A 13,899-nucleotide genomic window follows, 5' to 3' on the forward strand; every position below is an offset into this window, starting at 1 on the left:
ACTGTCATTTAAATGAGCAGACTTAGTATCTTAAGGACAGGTCACCTTCTGGGCAGGTCAAATGTCCCCTACAAAAGTCAAACCCTAAGCCTACTTACTGCGGGTGTTCAAGAGTTAAGAAAATGTGAAAGGTATATAGATGGCTTAACATTGTTCCATGCACAATTTCTGTCACGCAATATAGATTATGCTTACAATGCCAATACAAGAGCATAATACAGTAGCTCAGAGCTGACATCAGAATCCATAGTATGGAAGATGATGACAGTTATGTTAATAATGGGAAGAACTATAAACCTATAAAAAGTGTTTTTGGTTTTTCCATTATTTTTCTTGAGCAAGATGACAATGAGATTACCTAAAATTCTTAGAACATTAGCCTGCAATTCTAGAGGTCGAGAAAAAGAGATCTAAATAGCCCATTTCCTCTTGGTTGTAAATTTTGGCAGGTATGCTGCTTACAAGTTTAACTCTTTGCAGGTTTCACTGCAGAACTAAAATCTTGAAAAATTAGCATGAGATCCATTAGCACTTATTGTTTTTTTACATTTTAGGACCGTTATAGAAAGCATATTGCTGTTATGCTGTTATAGAGAACATGTTGATCACTACATAGTTATTGCCATATATTTCCTTATTTTGGAGTTAAATTCCTCTGCTCCTTTTAGTGACTAATTCCAGTTATTCTTTCAAAAACACCTTGGCTGTTATTCAAAACAAAAAAGGTGAGAAAAGAAAGAAAAGTGGCAAGGTAGCTCATTCAATTTCAAGGACTTTCAATTCACAAGAGTTTTCCTGCAAACATTTTTTTCTGAAGGTTTACCTACTATTCAAGTTTGGGGAATTATAAACACAAAGATATAAATCTAATACTATGAGATATTTGTGTTTATATGGTATACGAATTATTTTTTCTGTATCTCTTAAGTAGCTGATAAATAGTTTGTAAAAATTAAATGAGTATATGCATTAAATTAAGTAATATTCAACTCAGTGTAGCACAGATAACATAAAAATTTTGACAAGCCATCTAAGTAAGAATTCAAAGTATAAAAACAATAAATATTTAAAATAAATAGTAAGTTATCATCCCCTCTGGCAACCAGGACAGTACTACAAGTAGTATAATAAGATGATACACTTCCCTTAATTTAATGGTATAAAATAAGTTGTGAAGAACAAAAGAGCCAGCAAATACCTGTCATGTCAGCCTTCAGGACTTCTGCCTGCCTAAAAAAGGGAAAAAGAACCTCAGTTAGAAACAAACTAGGCTCACCCAACGTAAGTAACACTAAAAGTTAAGTAAAATTATATATGACAGTAAGAATGTATAACAGCTCTATTTGTGGCACTGCAAATAGTGTCCCTGCTTTAATGTTTAGAGTAGCATTAGATCTTGGCAAATTGATGCCATTCCTTACAAGTTCACAGGGTCACTGCGAACTCTTCTACTGAGTAGAGTTCATTTTCTTACTGTTTACCTCCAAATTTTCCCTCCCTGAGGCCAGGAAATTCTATGTTTCTCAATTCACTAGCCACTATAACTGTTTCAAATCTCCATTCTCCTCAATTCTTTTCCGCAAAGGACAGCCCCATACCTCAGGAAAAACAATGCCCAGTTATTAAACACTTACAGTCACAGAGCCCTCTTCTTTCTTACTCTTGTTAAAATACTAGCAGTACTGCATCTCTTACTTAACACCAGTAATTACACTTAGGTATGCTCTTTCTAACCTTTTTAAGGACTTCTGCTCCTTTAATTACCCTCTCCCCCTTTCAATAATTTAAAAACTTCCCCCTCTATTGGATCCTTCTCACAGTATTTAAACATGCCCTATTCTCTCACAGATTTTAAAACCTTCTATCCTAGATTTTCCTCTAGCTGCTGCTTCTTTTCTCTCTCCCAAATTCTTCAAGAATTGCCTATATTCAAGAGGTCCAAAACTGAACTCATGACCCATCCCCACCCCCATCCCTGGTTCTCTTTCTAGTGTTTTGTACCTTAGCAAATGTATCATGGCTTTCCAGTTGTGAAAAGCAGACACCTGGAAGTCATCCATGATAACATTCTCTCAAATCCCTGGTAATCTATCAACTCCAAAGAAGTTTACCTACCAAATACATCTTTAATCTGTAGCTCTCCCTTTACTTCCTCTTCAGTCACTATAATTCAAGTTACAACCATCCCTTGCCTGGACTATTGCAAAGCCACCAAATTGTTTTCTCCACTTCACTCGTCTCATTTCATTCTGCTCTCTCCACTGCTATCAGAGGGATCTTTAAAAAAATGCAAATCTGACCTCACCAATTGCGCACTTAAAGCCCTTTAATGATTTTCCACTGCTTTTAGGGGTAAAAACCAAGATCTTTATTAAAGTGGTCTACAAAGTCCTCTGTAACTGAATAGAGTCTCTGTACTCTACTTCTACCATTATTCTCTTCTCTCCTTGGTCTCTGTGTTCCAGCCCCTGGACTTCTTTCTGGATTCTCCAATGTGCTTGGCTCCCTTGACGCTCAGGGCCTTTGTAAAGAAGAGTCCCTTTGCTAGGAATACATCTTCCTCCTTTGTCTGGTTAATTACTCATCCTTTGTCTCAGTAGAGACATTACTTCCTCAGGAAGCTTTACTTGAACCCTGCATACATGAAGGATATTCCTGTTTTATGCTCTCAAAGCACTTGTATTTTTTCTTTACAGTGTGTATCACAGATTTTGGGAATGCTCACCATCACAACTTCTTTGTCTACACAGTGGGCATTCAATACATATTTTTTAAGTGAAGAAAGAAAAAAGGCTAAATTATTTTCATATACTCTAAAAAGGTAAGTATATAAACTTACGAGATTTCCATTTTTAAAAACAAAATTTGACATAAAAGCTAGAGAATATTTAGAGATTCTATAAGTTTTACTGTAAATGCTTTATGTAATTTATTATTTGATAACAATTGTGAATTTTAGTTTCATCAAAACATAACATGAATCTTTTTGTTTTCTTAGCTTTTAAAAAGATATCTATATTTTTTAAAAATTAAGCTTTCAAATAGAATCACAATAGGATGCTATAGAAACCACAAACCACAAGAACTATCAATATAAATGAACAATACCAAATAAACAGCTACACTTAGTCCTAAAAGGTAACATCACATCAAATTCCATTATCCATAAAGCCTAGTGTTAAACTTTAGCCGTAAAAAAAAAAAAAAAAAAAAAAAACTCACAAAGTATTTGATTTATGCCCTTAAAACCTAAGATCAGGGGCTTCCCTGGTGGCGCAGTGGTTGAGAGTCCACCTGCCGATGCAGTGGACACGGGTTCATGCCCCGGTCCGGAAAGATCCCACATGCCTCAGAGCGGCTAGGCCCGTGAGCCATGGCCACTGAGCCTGTGCGTCTGGAGCCTGTGTTCCACAACGGGAGAGGCCACAACAGTGAGAGGCCCACATACCGAAAAAACAAAAAAAACCCTAAGATCATACTTAGGAATAGCACACATCCTAACCTACCAACAACCTCCTCTCCTCCCCCACCCCAAAACCCTCCTAGAGTACTAACTTATGAACCTTATACTGAGACAGCCAACCTTACTTATGCATCTCCACTGGATTCAATACCTTTCATTCTGAGCTGCCAAGTTACAAAGGACTTATTTCACAATGCTTCCATATGTTAGCTAAAAATACATACTCTAGTTTATACAAGATACACTTAGGATCATGTGTCTAATGATTGCTTTCTCTTTCCAAACAAGATTTGCTTGTAAAGATGAACAAATGTCATCTTGGTATGCTAACATCTGCCTAACGAGGATACCAATTTCCAGTCAAATGAAGATCATATTGAGCATATAATAGGAACTATTTCCAAATAATCTGCTTCTCTGATGGGCCATCAGTAAGAGAAGAACTATAATTCTAAAAGTTTCTGGAGCAGGCTTCTAGGCTTTGATAAACAAAGATCAAAATTTCACTCTACATTTTTATACACTATAATCTGCCCAAGAAAAATGTAAAACTAAAAATCCAAACACTAACAAAAGTGCAAAAATGTCATAAAAACTATCTGACATGAACGTTCAAGCATTTTGAAATTCCAAGAGTTCTGATTCCTTATTAACACAGGGGAAGAGATGCTCCTCTGTGCACAGTTCTCTCCTAGGTTCTGAAAGAGACATGTGTTAATGACTAAAATAACCTTGCTAAATTGAAATGGTGAAAAGCTAGCTAAATGGAAAATGTAACAACCCTGGGAGGTAGCTACTATGATTCCCATCCCATAAACAAGAAAGTTGAAGCTCTGAAATAATTTGACCATAGTCACAAAGCAATTAGGTACAATTAAGTACAAACTTAGTTCTTTCTGACTCCAAAGTCCAAGTCATTTCTATTTCTTTTAAATTAGAATTAAAAAATTCTATGACATAAAAAGCTAACGTAGACTTATCTAGGTTCAGTTTTGTGCTCTGTCGATTAAACCCTAACATTTAAGACAACTAGTCTAAATTAAAAAATCGGTTCAGGGACTTCCCTGGTGGTCCAGTGGTTAAGAATCTGCCTTCCAATGCAGGGGATGTGGGTTCGATCCCTGGTTGGGGAACTAAGATCCCACATGACGCGGGGCAACTAAGCCCGTGCGCCACAACTACTGAGCCTGTGCGTGGCAAACTACAGAGACCACGCGCTCTGGAGCCCACATGCCACGCACCGCAACAAAGAGCCCACGTGCTGCAACGAAGGGCAACGAAGATCCCACGTGCTGCAACTAAGGCCCCACACAGCCAAAAATAATAAATAAATAAATTAAATAAACAGATATTTTTAAGAAGATCACATTAGGAAATAAATACCTGGGATTTTTATCAAAAGGACCACAAGAAGTAAAATTCACATTCTAGTGCAGTGATCAGCCTGTGGATGAAATTCCCTCCTTCACACTGGATCAATTTTTATAAATAAATTTTATTGGAACAGTCACGCCCATTCGTTTACATATTGTCTATGGCTGCTTTCTGCTACAAGAGCAGAGGTGAGTAGCTGAGACAACAATCACATGTCTCACCAAGCCTAAAACAGTTACTATCCGGGCCCTTTACAGAAAATTTTGGCTCTCCTGCTTCAGGGAGTACTTCATCAAAAATGAGAAGTCGAATATGTGTAAGTTCCCAAACCAAACAGTTTTCCCATATGAGGAATCATCAGTAACAGTTTCCTCAGACTAAAGATCTATTTTTATTTGTTAATGTCATATTCTTGTCACAAAGAAGACTATGTTAAAATATAGTCTCATGTAATCAGAAAGTTAGTACTTGTAGGCCATGCTATATTTCTGATGGAATTAATTTGCAAATTGCTTAAAACATGGTTAGGTTTATATATTATTATCCACTAACTCTTCCTTTTTCTGTGTACCAAAAATACCCATTTAGATAGGTGAGAGGGTTAAACTAAAAATTATCTCACAAGAAAAGGAATCCCTATTCTCCCACCCCTACACAACTCTTAGTTTTTTTTAAATAATGTATAATATACAAGAAATCAAATCAATAGATATGTGATCTTATACCAACTGCTTTCATAAAGATTAGGACAAAATTGGCTATTTGATTATTTTACGTTTTTATAAAGAAAAAATACTACACCTCAATGACCTACTGGTTTTGTTAAAGACCAATATTGTTAAAGATTAACGTTACAATGCTTATATAAAGAGACAATAGTTTTTAAATGTTTCCTCTTGGCTTCTAGAAGGTGTGGCCACATGAGATCCTTTTTACTCTTACTTTAAGCTAAAGGAATTAATGAAAAGAATGAATGAATGAAGAATCCAAGAAGTAAAATCATCATGCCTTCAATAATAAAATAGCACTATTAAATAGTTATAAAATATAAAGCTTTCAAAATACTAAATATATTGTCTCAGTTCGTAAATAAGGGAAATTAAGCATTTCTATCAAACACTAAAAGAGAAAGTCATTAAAAGACTGAATAAAATTTGAAACATTCAGTGATAATCAAATATGTTTAAAGCTAACCATCTGAAACAATACTCTTGGAGAGAACATGATCATCAAGATCTATAAATACATTTAATGCATTCTAATGCACTAGGTATATACTAAAATAGCTTACACTATATTTAGCACTTATTATTGCCAGACACTGTTCTAAAGTAAGGGCTTTCCATAGGGTAATCATTCAATCCTCACTATGTACTATTATTGCCCCCACTTTATAGCTGAAGAAACCCAAGGAGATAGAGATTAAGTAACATGCCCAAAGTCATCAAGTTAGCAAGTAGTAGAGGTAGCATTTTAACACCCTGATTCCAGAGGCTAACTCCTAACCATTGTATCATAGTTCCCCTGTTATACAAGGCTGTAAAGGGGAAAAAAAAAATGGAATGTTTGATAGTAATTGCCCAAAGAATTGGGGTTTTCAAAGGTTAAACATTTTATGGTAATTTTTTAATAATGTCACTAGAGGAAAAAAACTAATGGTTATCTTCTTTAACAAACAGCTTGATTATACATAGCACTGATATAACAATGCAAGGTAACAAATACAGGATTATCTCTCTTATGATCACACATTAATATGCATGGTTTAAAAATATAGGACATTTCCAAATCAGGGGCCGATACAATGAAGGATTCCTTTTACCTGGCCTTCCAACCCCCTTTCTCGTATGAGCAGAAAATAGGAATATTAAGCCAATATCCTCTAAACTCACAGTTGTTAAGGAAAGGTAAATCAGGCTCTTTTGTTCTGGGAGGTAATGCTAGAGCAACTTTTTTTTGGAAATTTAAATAAAAGCCACAGCAGGTTTTATTTCAAGATAATTTGTTTACCTATTTCCATAAAGTACTACGGAGTATTTGGGATAACAGTAGCCAACAATTATGACCATAAACATAATAACCTAATGATAATTATTTGTGTTAAATAACAGGCCAGACAGTAGACACTATAAGGTGAGTGTGTGCTTACACATGCAGACACACATGCACATATACACTTAGATCTTTAAGATATCACCAAGTCTCATGGCATTAATCAGAAAAAAATAAATCACATCACTCTACTGTTGAATTTCACATAGAAAAGAACATCTAGGGAAGATGCTGCTCCTAAAGGAGCCTTTCTCAGTAAGATATAATAAAAATACTAACTTGCTTTCTCTCTTTATGGAACGTTTTGGCACGAATTTTCAAATCTCCTGACACTCCACTGCTCTATATTACAACGTTCACTCTACAATCTATACAATTTGAATATGTGTACCTAGTTTTATAAAGGGCCATTTCTGGTCTGGGAATCTCAAAGTATGAGAAGGAGTTATTCTTCCAGGCAGAGAAAATATCACAACAATAAAAACAAAGCTGGGCTTCCCTGGTGGCGCAGTGGTTGAGAGTCCGCCTGCCGATGCAGGGGACACGGGTTCGTGCCCCGGGCCGGGAGGATCCCACATGCCGCGGAGCGGCTGGGCTCATGAGCCATGGCCGCTGAGCCTGCGTGTCTGGAGCCTGTGCTCCGCAACGGGAGAGGCCAGAGCAGTGAGAGGCCCGCATACCACAAAAAAAAACAAAAAACAAAGCTAAGCCAATGAAGGAGGTAGATTAATGGATCAAATGCACAGTAGGAAGCTACAGAAGATGAGCTGGAGAATCAAGGCAGAGAGCAGACTGTGAGGCCTTGTATGACATGTTAAGGAGCTCAGATTCTATCTTTTAACTACTAGGAGAACAGTGCTGAGTTTTAAACAGGGGCACAGCATTGTCAGAATTGCATTTTTAAAAGACTACAACAACAAGATGCATGGAAGGTGGATTTTAAAAGGGCGAGACTGGAAGAAAGGAAGTGATAATACAGATGAACAGAAAAGCCTCGATTCAAGAAATATCTGGAAGTAAAATCAGCAGGAGAAAAATAAAGCAGAGGAAACAGTCTAAAATCATTCCCAGATTGTTGGCTTGGACATCTGGGTATTTGACAAAGTGGGGGTGAGCAAGCAGACACTTAAAGATGAGTGTCAAGCACAGGGGAGACATCAAGACCAGGGATACAGTGTTGGAGTGATCAGCACAGCGAAGGTAGTTAAAACCGTTAAGAGTAAATGTAATTGCCCAGAAAGGCAGAAGGGTGGTGCTAGCTCCCTATCTTCATTTTTAAGTGGCAGATAAAAGAAAGACAGCCCATGAAGAACACCAAGAAGAAACTACAGGTGTACGAGAGCAAGAGAAGAGTGATATAGGGAAAAGAAGAGGATAAAAAGGAAGAGTATTCAACAATCTCAAAGGCAGTGGGTAAGTACTATAAGGATTGGAAGGTGTGTTAGATTTGGTGAAATAAGAGTCAATGATAGCCTTGCCAGACAAAGAAAAAATGTCAAATTGCAGTGAGAATGAGGAACAAATGAGAGGGAGAAGTTTAAGGCAACTCTTAAGACACCGGGCTGTGAAGAGAAAGAGAAGGGGGCCATGGGTAAAGAGACGTTGCTTTTTTTCAATGGGAGAGACTTGAGCATGTTTAGAATGAAGAAAAGAAGCTAGGAAAAAGGAATAGCTTGAAGATACAGGAAAGAACAAAACTAACAGAGCACGATTCTGGAAGAGATGAAAAGACATGAGAATGTGAAAAAGACAGGAGGCAAGACTGGCTTTGAAAAAGAGGCAGGATGAAATTGGAGGAAGGTAAGATTAGACAGAAATACGCTAGGAAAATTTGGGAGCAGTGCAGGGTGGAGAGATGTCCAGAGAATTCACTGCTACATTGCCTCAAATTCAGAGATAAAGTAGGAGAATCAGATCAGTGTCTGAAACTAAGAGGGAGATTAACTGAGGAGAATGGTAAGTCTCTGAGCTAATTACAAAATGAATAGGCAAAAGAACCTGAGAAAAAGTGATGAGTGCCATATGGATTAGACACAATGGAAAAATGTGAGGAAGAAGGTTCCCTAACACAGAGAATAATGCCTGGTACGTCATAGCTGTTCACTAAAATGTTGCTGAATTAATGAATGGTAAAATGTGCATCATACTTAAGGCAATTTTATGTAACACAAAATGATACAGAATAAAAAAGACGTGGCCCTGAATCTGGGCTTCTTACATATTAGTAGTGCTACCTTGGAATTTCTTTCCAAGAAACTTCAATTTCCTCATCTATAAAACAGGGATACAAACTCCCTTTCGGAGTTGCTATCAGGAATAAATAAGACAACAGGTAAGTTACATAAAAGAACATGAGTGATAACTCCCAAGAGGGAGGGTTAATCTGACTATGACTTGAATACTTCAGTGACCACCAAATTACTTTTGCTAATCTAGTCACTGACAAAGGATCCTTTCTGAAGCAACACACTAGGTTGAAGAAGACAACATTCCAAGGTGGAGGTCAAAAATCCTAGATACCATCACATAAGGCTAAGTGACAAAAGAGAAACTGTTTGAATGTAATAATGACCGCATTCTAGTATGCACATAAAATAAAACCAGAGATTCATACATAAAAATTGCAAAGAATTTATGTTATTGTACTTTTTGTTTCTCCCCAAACATTAGCTTTGATTATATAAAACTTAAAAACTCACACAACTAGGAAGTGGTAGAACTTGGGTTCCACCCTGCAGTCTGGTTCCAAAGCTCATAAGCGTTACACAGTAAAGCAAGTCTTCTGGAATGGCCTGGCTATAGGTGTCACTGTCATAGTATCAACTTGTAGGGGCAACTAGCAGTTCTCATTTAAAAGCCCCATCTCTAAGATCAAGCACCTTCACACTATCATTTGAACTGATACAAGCTGCTGTGACAAGAGTTACCTGCAGAGGGCTTCTCTTATATACCATCATATACCTATTCTATAGGCACCTAGGAGGATTGACTGCATCCAGGCTGACATATAGAACCAAGAACTGATGTTCCCTGCACTCAAATGAACTGCAATATATGTAACCCAAAACATAGGAATTTTTATTTTAAAGGATAATCTACAAGATAAAGCACATGTCCCTATGCTTATCATAAATATTCAGAGACCACATATATAAACATAAACATTTCTTAAATTTAAATGTTTAAAAATTTTCCTTGAACTATAAGATATAAACGCTCATGACAAAGTAAACATGCCAAAGTTCTTATGAAGCTACATAAGTTTAAAAAACAAACAAACAAAAAACCCCAAACCATTAGCACTCCCCTCCCCCATCCTGGCCAATATCAAACGCTTCAGAAAGCTTCTAATTCTTGTACTAGTGTTCACAGTATATGAATACTTTAACATATATCTCTAAAAGGAATACAAACATGTAGAAATCCCTTGTAATTTTCATCCTACCTAATATTACTTGATTTCAGATGCTCCTCTGATTTCAAGTTTCCGGTCCTCATCTGGGACTTAAATGAAACGTTTTCTCCCACAATGACTATCTGCAAGAACATCCAATTTCTCATAAGGTAGAATGGTTTAAGACATTCTAGATAGAGGAGAGGAGGAAAATATGAGTTAACCCACAATAACAGAGAACCCCCTTGAAGAAAGTTAAATTTTCTCTTTATTTAAAATGATCTAATGTCAAAGGCAAAGGGAAAATATCAAAGCTTTTTTTCCTTTTTATATTTAGTTTCTTTAGAATACACATTTAAAAATTCTGTTTTGTATATTTCTAAAATTCTAGTTTGGGATCAAAGTGTTATTCTAATCTCCCTCTCTGCCTGCAAGCTGAGTGATCTCTATAAGGCAGAAACCAGTTACCCAGCAGGGCTCTTGCAGCACCAAGGTGAGAGTGCCCTGTAGAACACAGGAGCAGATGGTTGGTCCAAACTGGACTGCTTATGGAAGGAAAAACATGTAAAGTAATTAAACCACAATTATAGATGGCATAAATAATGCTTACATTCTAAGACCAGCTGAAAACGGCAGGTTTTAGATCTTCATTCACTCACTGAACAATGATTTGGTCATTTCTATGTACTAGATACAGTGCTAAGGACGAAGTATACAATGATGAACAGAACAGATTATAGTTCCTACCAGATTTAAATTCTAATGTGGACACAGACCAACAAGGAAAGAAGAAGCAGTAGAAAGTAGTGGTTAAAGGCATGGGCTTGGGTATCACGCTGCACTCAACGGCATGCCGGGAATAACTCAAGCCACAGGAAAGACATAACACAATTTCTTAGAGACATCAAGTTAACTCAAAGATTTGGACAAAATAAATTAATTATTATTGAATACTGATAACTGCTTACATTTAAAATTATTATGTAGCAGATTCTATGCTAAATGTTCTATACACCTGATCTCACAGAATGGGAATATAAAATGTAGTAGTTAAGTACCTTATATTCAGACTGCCTGGGTTCTAACTATGCTCTGCCACTTATTAGCTGTATAACCTTAGGAAAACTGCTTCTCTATGCCCCAGTTTTGTCAGGAGTAAGAAGGAGATATATATATATAACTAAATATAAAAAGTACCTTCTTCATTGAGATGTTTTGAGGATTAAATGAGGTAACAGAAATAAAACACCTAGGATTGTTTCTTGTTAAATAAGCCCTCAAAACTGTTAGCTATTATTGTCATTATTATCATTATAGGTATTATTACTCTTCCCAAAAATCCTAAGATGTAAATGTTATTATCCTCATTCTAAAATGAGGATACTGAAGCTAAGAATGCACATTAATCAATTCTAGAAGACAAAGTTATTCATAATTTTTAACAATATAACACCAGTCTTAAGAGAAATTTCAAACATGCAGGAGGTCTATGTGGACTTTGGCTCCATACTTCCAAAGCATGTGACTTTAGTTGTACTTCAGTGAAAAAGACTGAGAGAAAATACCTCATGACAAAACCCAAGCTCATTAGTATAGTCTCATGAATGCCATAGGGGTTTGTTTAAATATTATAAATGTTTAAAAGGTCCCTGAATGAAAGAATAAAATTTAAAGTGAATATATAAAGAAAACTAATAATCACTGGGGACCTAGGTAATCGACAAGTGGATTACATAAACCATTATCGATTTAATTTTCATAGCAACCTGAGGTAACTACTATTTTTCCAATTTTATAAATAAATAAAGAAACAAAGGCTCAGAGATTTTAGGAAATTTGCCCCAAATCACAAAGATAGTGGCGTTCAAATCCAGGTGTATCAGAATTCCAGAACCTAAACTTCGTTTATTCATTATTCCATGATGCAATACAGACCTCAATTTTCAACAATTCACATGTTCAAAACTAAACTGTGGAACTTCTCTGGTGGTGCAGTGGTTAAGAATCCACCTGCCAACGTAGGGACACGGGTTTGATCCCTGGTCTGGGAAGATCCCACATGCCGCGGAGCAACTAAGCCCGTGCCACAACTACTGAGCCTGCACTCTAGAGCCCACGAGCCACAGCTACCGAGCCTGTGCATCACAACCACTGAAGCCCGTGCGCCTAGAGCCCATACTCTGCAACAAGAGAAGCCACCGCAATGAGAAGCCTGTGCACTGCGACAAAGGGTAGCCCCCACAAGGCAACAAAGGGTAGCGCAACTAGAGAAAGCCCATGCGCAACAACGAAGACCCAATGCAGCCAAAAAAAAAAAAACAACACTAAATTGTGACTATTTTATTGCTTATGATTTTATTCAGAGTTTGCCTATTTAAAAGCATAAGACCCACCCATATTCCCCTTTTCCTTAAACCTGAAAAACTCTTCTCCAGGAAATCTTATTGGTTTTAGCCTCTGGTATACATTCTGTCCCAGAGGTCTCTCTAGTTCTTCTTCCCACTCTCTTCCTCCTCATCACAATGCAAAACAAAAATCCTAATTTCTAGAAATTTTTGATTAATAAGACAATTGACAACACAGGTTTACTATATTTTCTTACATAAATTATATAGGAAAAATAAACATACACAGACTTCAATGGCAACAGCAGAACATTCCTTGGAGTGACCCTAAGTCATCACTACAAATAATTTGCACTGCAGCTTAGGGCAATAGCTATTCATAGAAAGAGTTCCTGAATACATGGTAAAAAAGGGGAGATGATATCTTTGTGGACAAATCTTCATGCTATACAACTTTCTTAGATACCATCTAAAATAAAGATCGAACAAATTTTATTATTCTCTCCCACACTGCTCCCCAAAGGAAAGATATAGCCTAGCCTCACTGTGATTCCAACATCACACAAAACCCACTTTTTAAGTTCTTCTTTGCTAAACAAGAAGAAAAAAAAAAAAACCTCTTTAGTTGCAAAATGTACAGTAAATAACATACAATTCTATAGCATATTAACAAAATCAAATTACTAGCTGACTTAGGCAACAGATCCAAAGAAATTAAGAGTTTGTACCATATCTGGCTCATATCAATTACACAAAAAAATATCTGAAAAGTTAATGACGGAATATTTTCCAAATCTGATGAAAGTTATAAACCCAGATATCCAAGAAGCTCAATAAACTTTGAGCATTTGAGCACAAAAGAAAACCATACAAAGGCACTGTAATCAAATGGCTGAAAAGCAATGATAAAGAGAAAATCTTAAGAGCAGGCAGAGAAAAAAATAAAGATAAGAATAATGGCAAAATTCTTATCAGAAAAAATGCAAGCCAGAAGATAATGGAATAATATCTTTAAACTAGTGAAAGAAAAAAAAAGAACAAACCCCAAATCCTATCAATCTATAATTTTATATCCAGCAAAAATATCCTTTAAAACTGAAGGTGAAACAGATATTTTTAGAAACACAAAAGCTGAGAAAATTTGATGCCAATAGATCAATACCATAAGAAATATTAAAAACAAGCTCTTGAGGCTGTTAGAAAATGGTACCAGATGGAAACCTGCAACTACACAAAGAGATGAGGAGTATCAGAAATAATAAACATGTAAG

General features: G+C 36.4%; 1 protein-coding gene across 7 annotated transcripts in view; it reads right to left on the minus strand.

Annotated features, from left to right (window-relative positions):
* The window catches only part of SMG7 (SMG7 nonsense mediated mRNA decay factor), a 71,284-nt gene that overhangs the window by 38,705 nt on the left and 18,680 nt on the right, over nucleotides 1–13,899 (minus strand). For 5 of the 7 annotated variants that reach the window (XM_060131870.1, XM_060131895.1, XM_060131879.1 and 2 more), the window contains exons 2-3: nucleotides 10,335–10,473; nucleotides 1,199–1,230 (exon numbers count right to left, since the gene is read on the minus strand). In XM_060131870.1, the coding sequence (XP_059987853.1) occupies nucleotides 1,199–1,230; nucleotides 10,335–10,450 (148 nt within the window). In that variant the 5' untranslated portion in view covers nucleotides 10,451–10,473. The remainder of the gene's footprint in view (nucleotides 1–1,198; nucleotides 1,231–10,334; nucleotides 10,474–13,899) is intronic. The other 2 variants (XM_060131888.1, XM_060131901.1) reach the window with 1 other exon arrangement.

The sequence above is a fragment of the Lagenorhynchus albirostris genome, chromosome 2 (assembly GCF_949774975.1).
Source record: "Lagenorhynchus albirostris chromosome 2, mLagAlb1.1, whole genome shotgun sequence".
NCBI lineage: Eukaryota > Metazoa > Chordata > Mammalia > Artiodactyla > Delphinidae > Lagenorhynchus > Lagenorhynchus albirostris.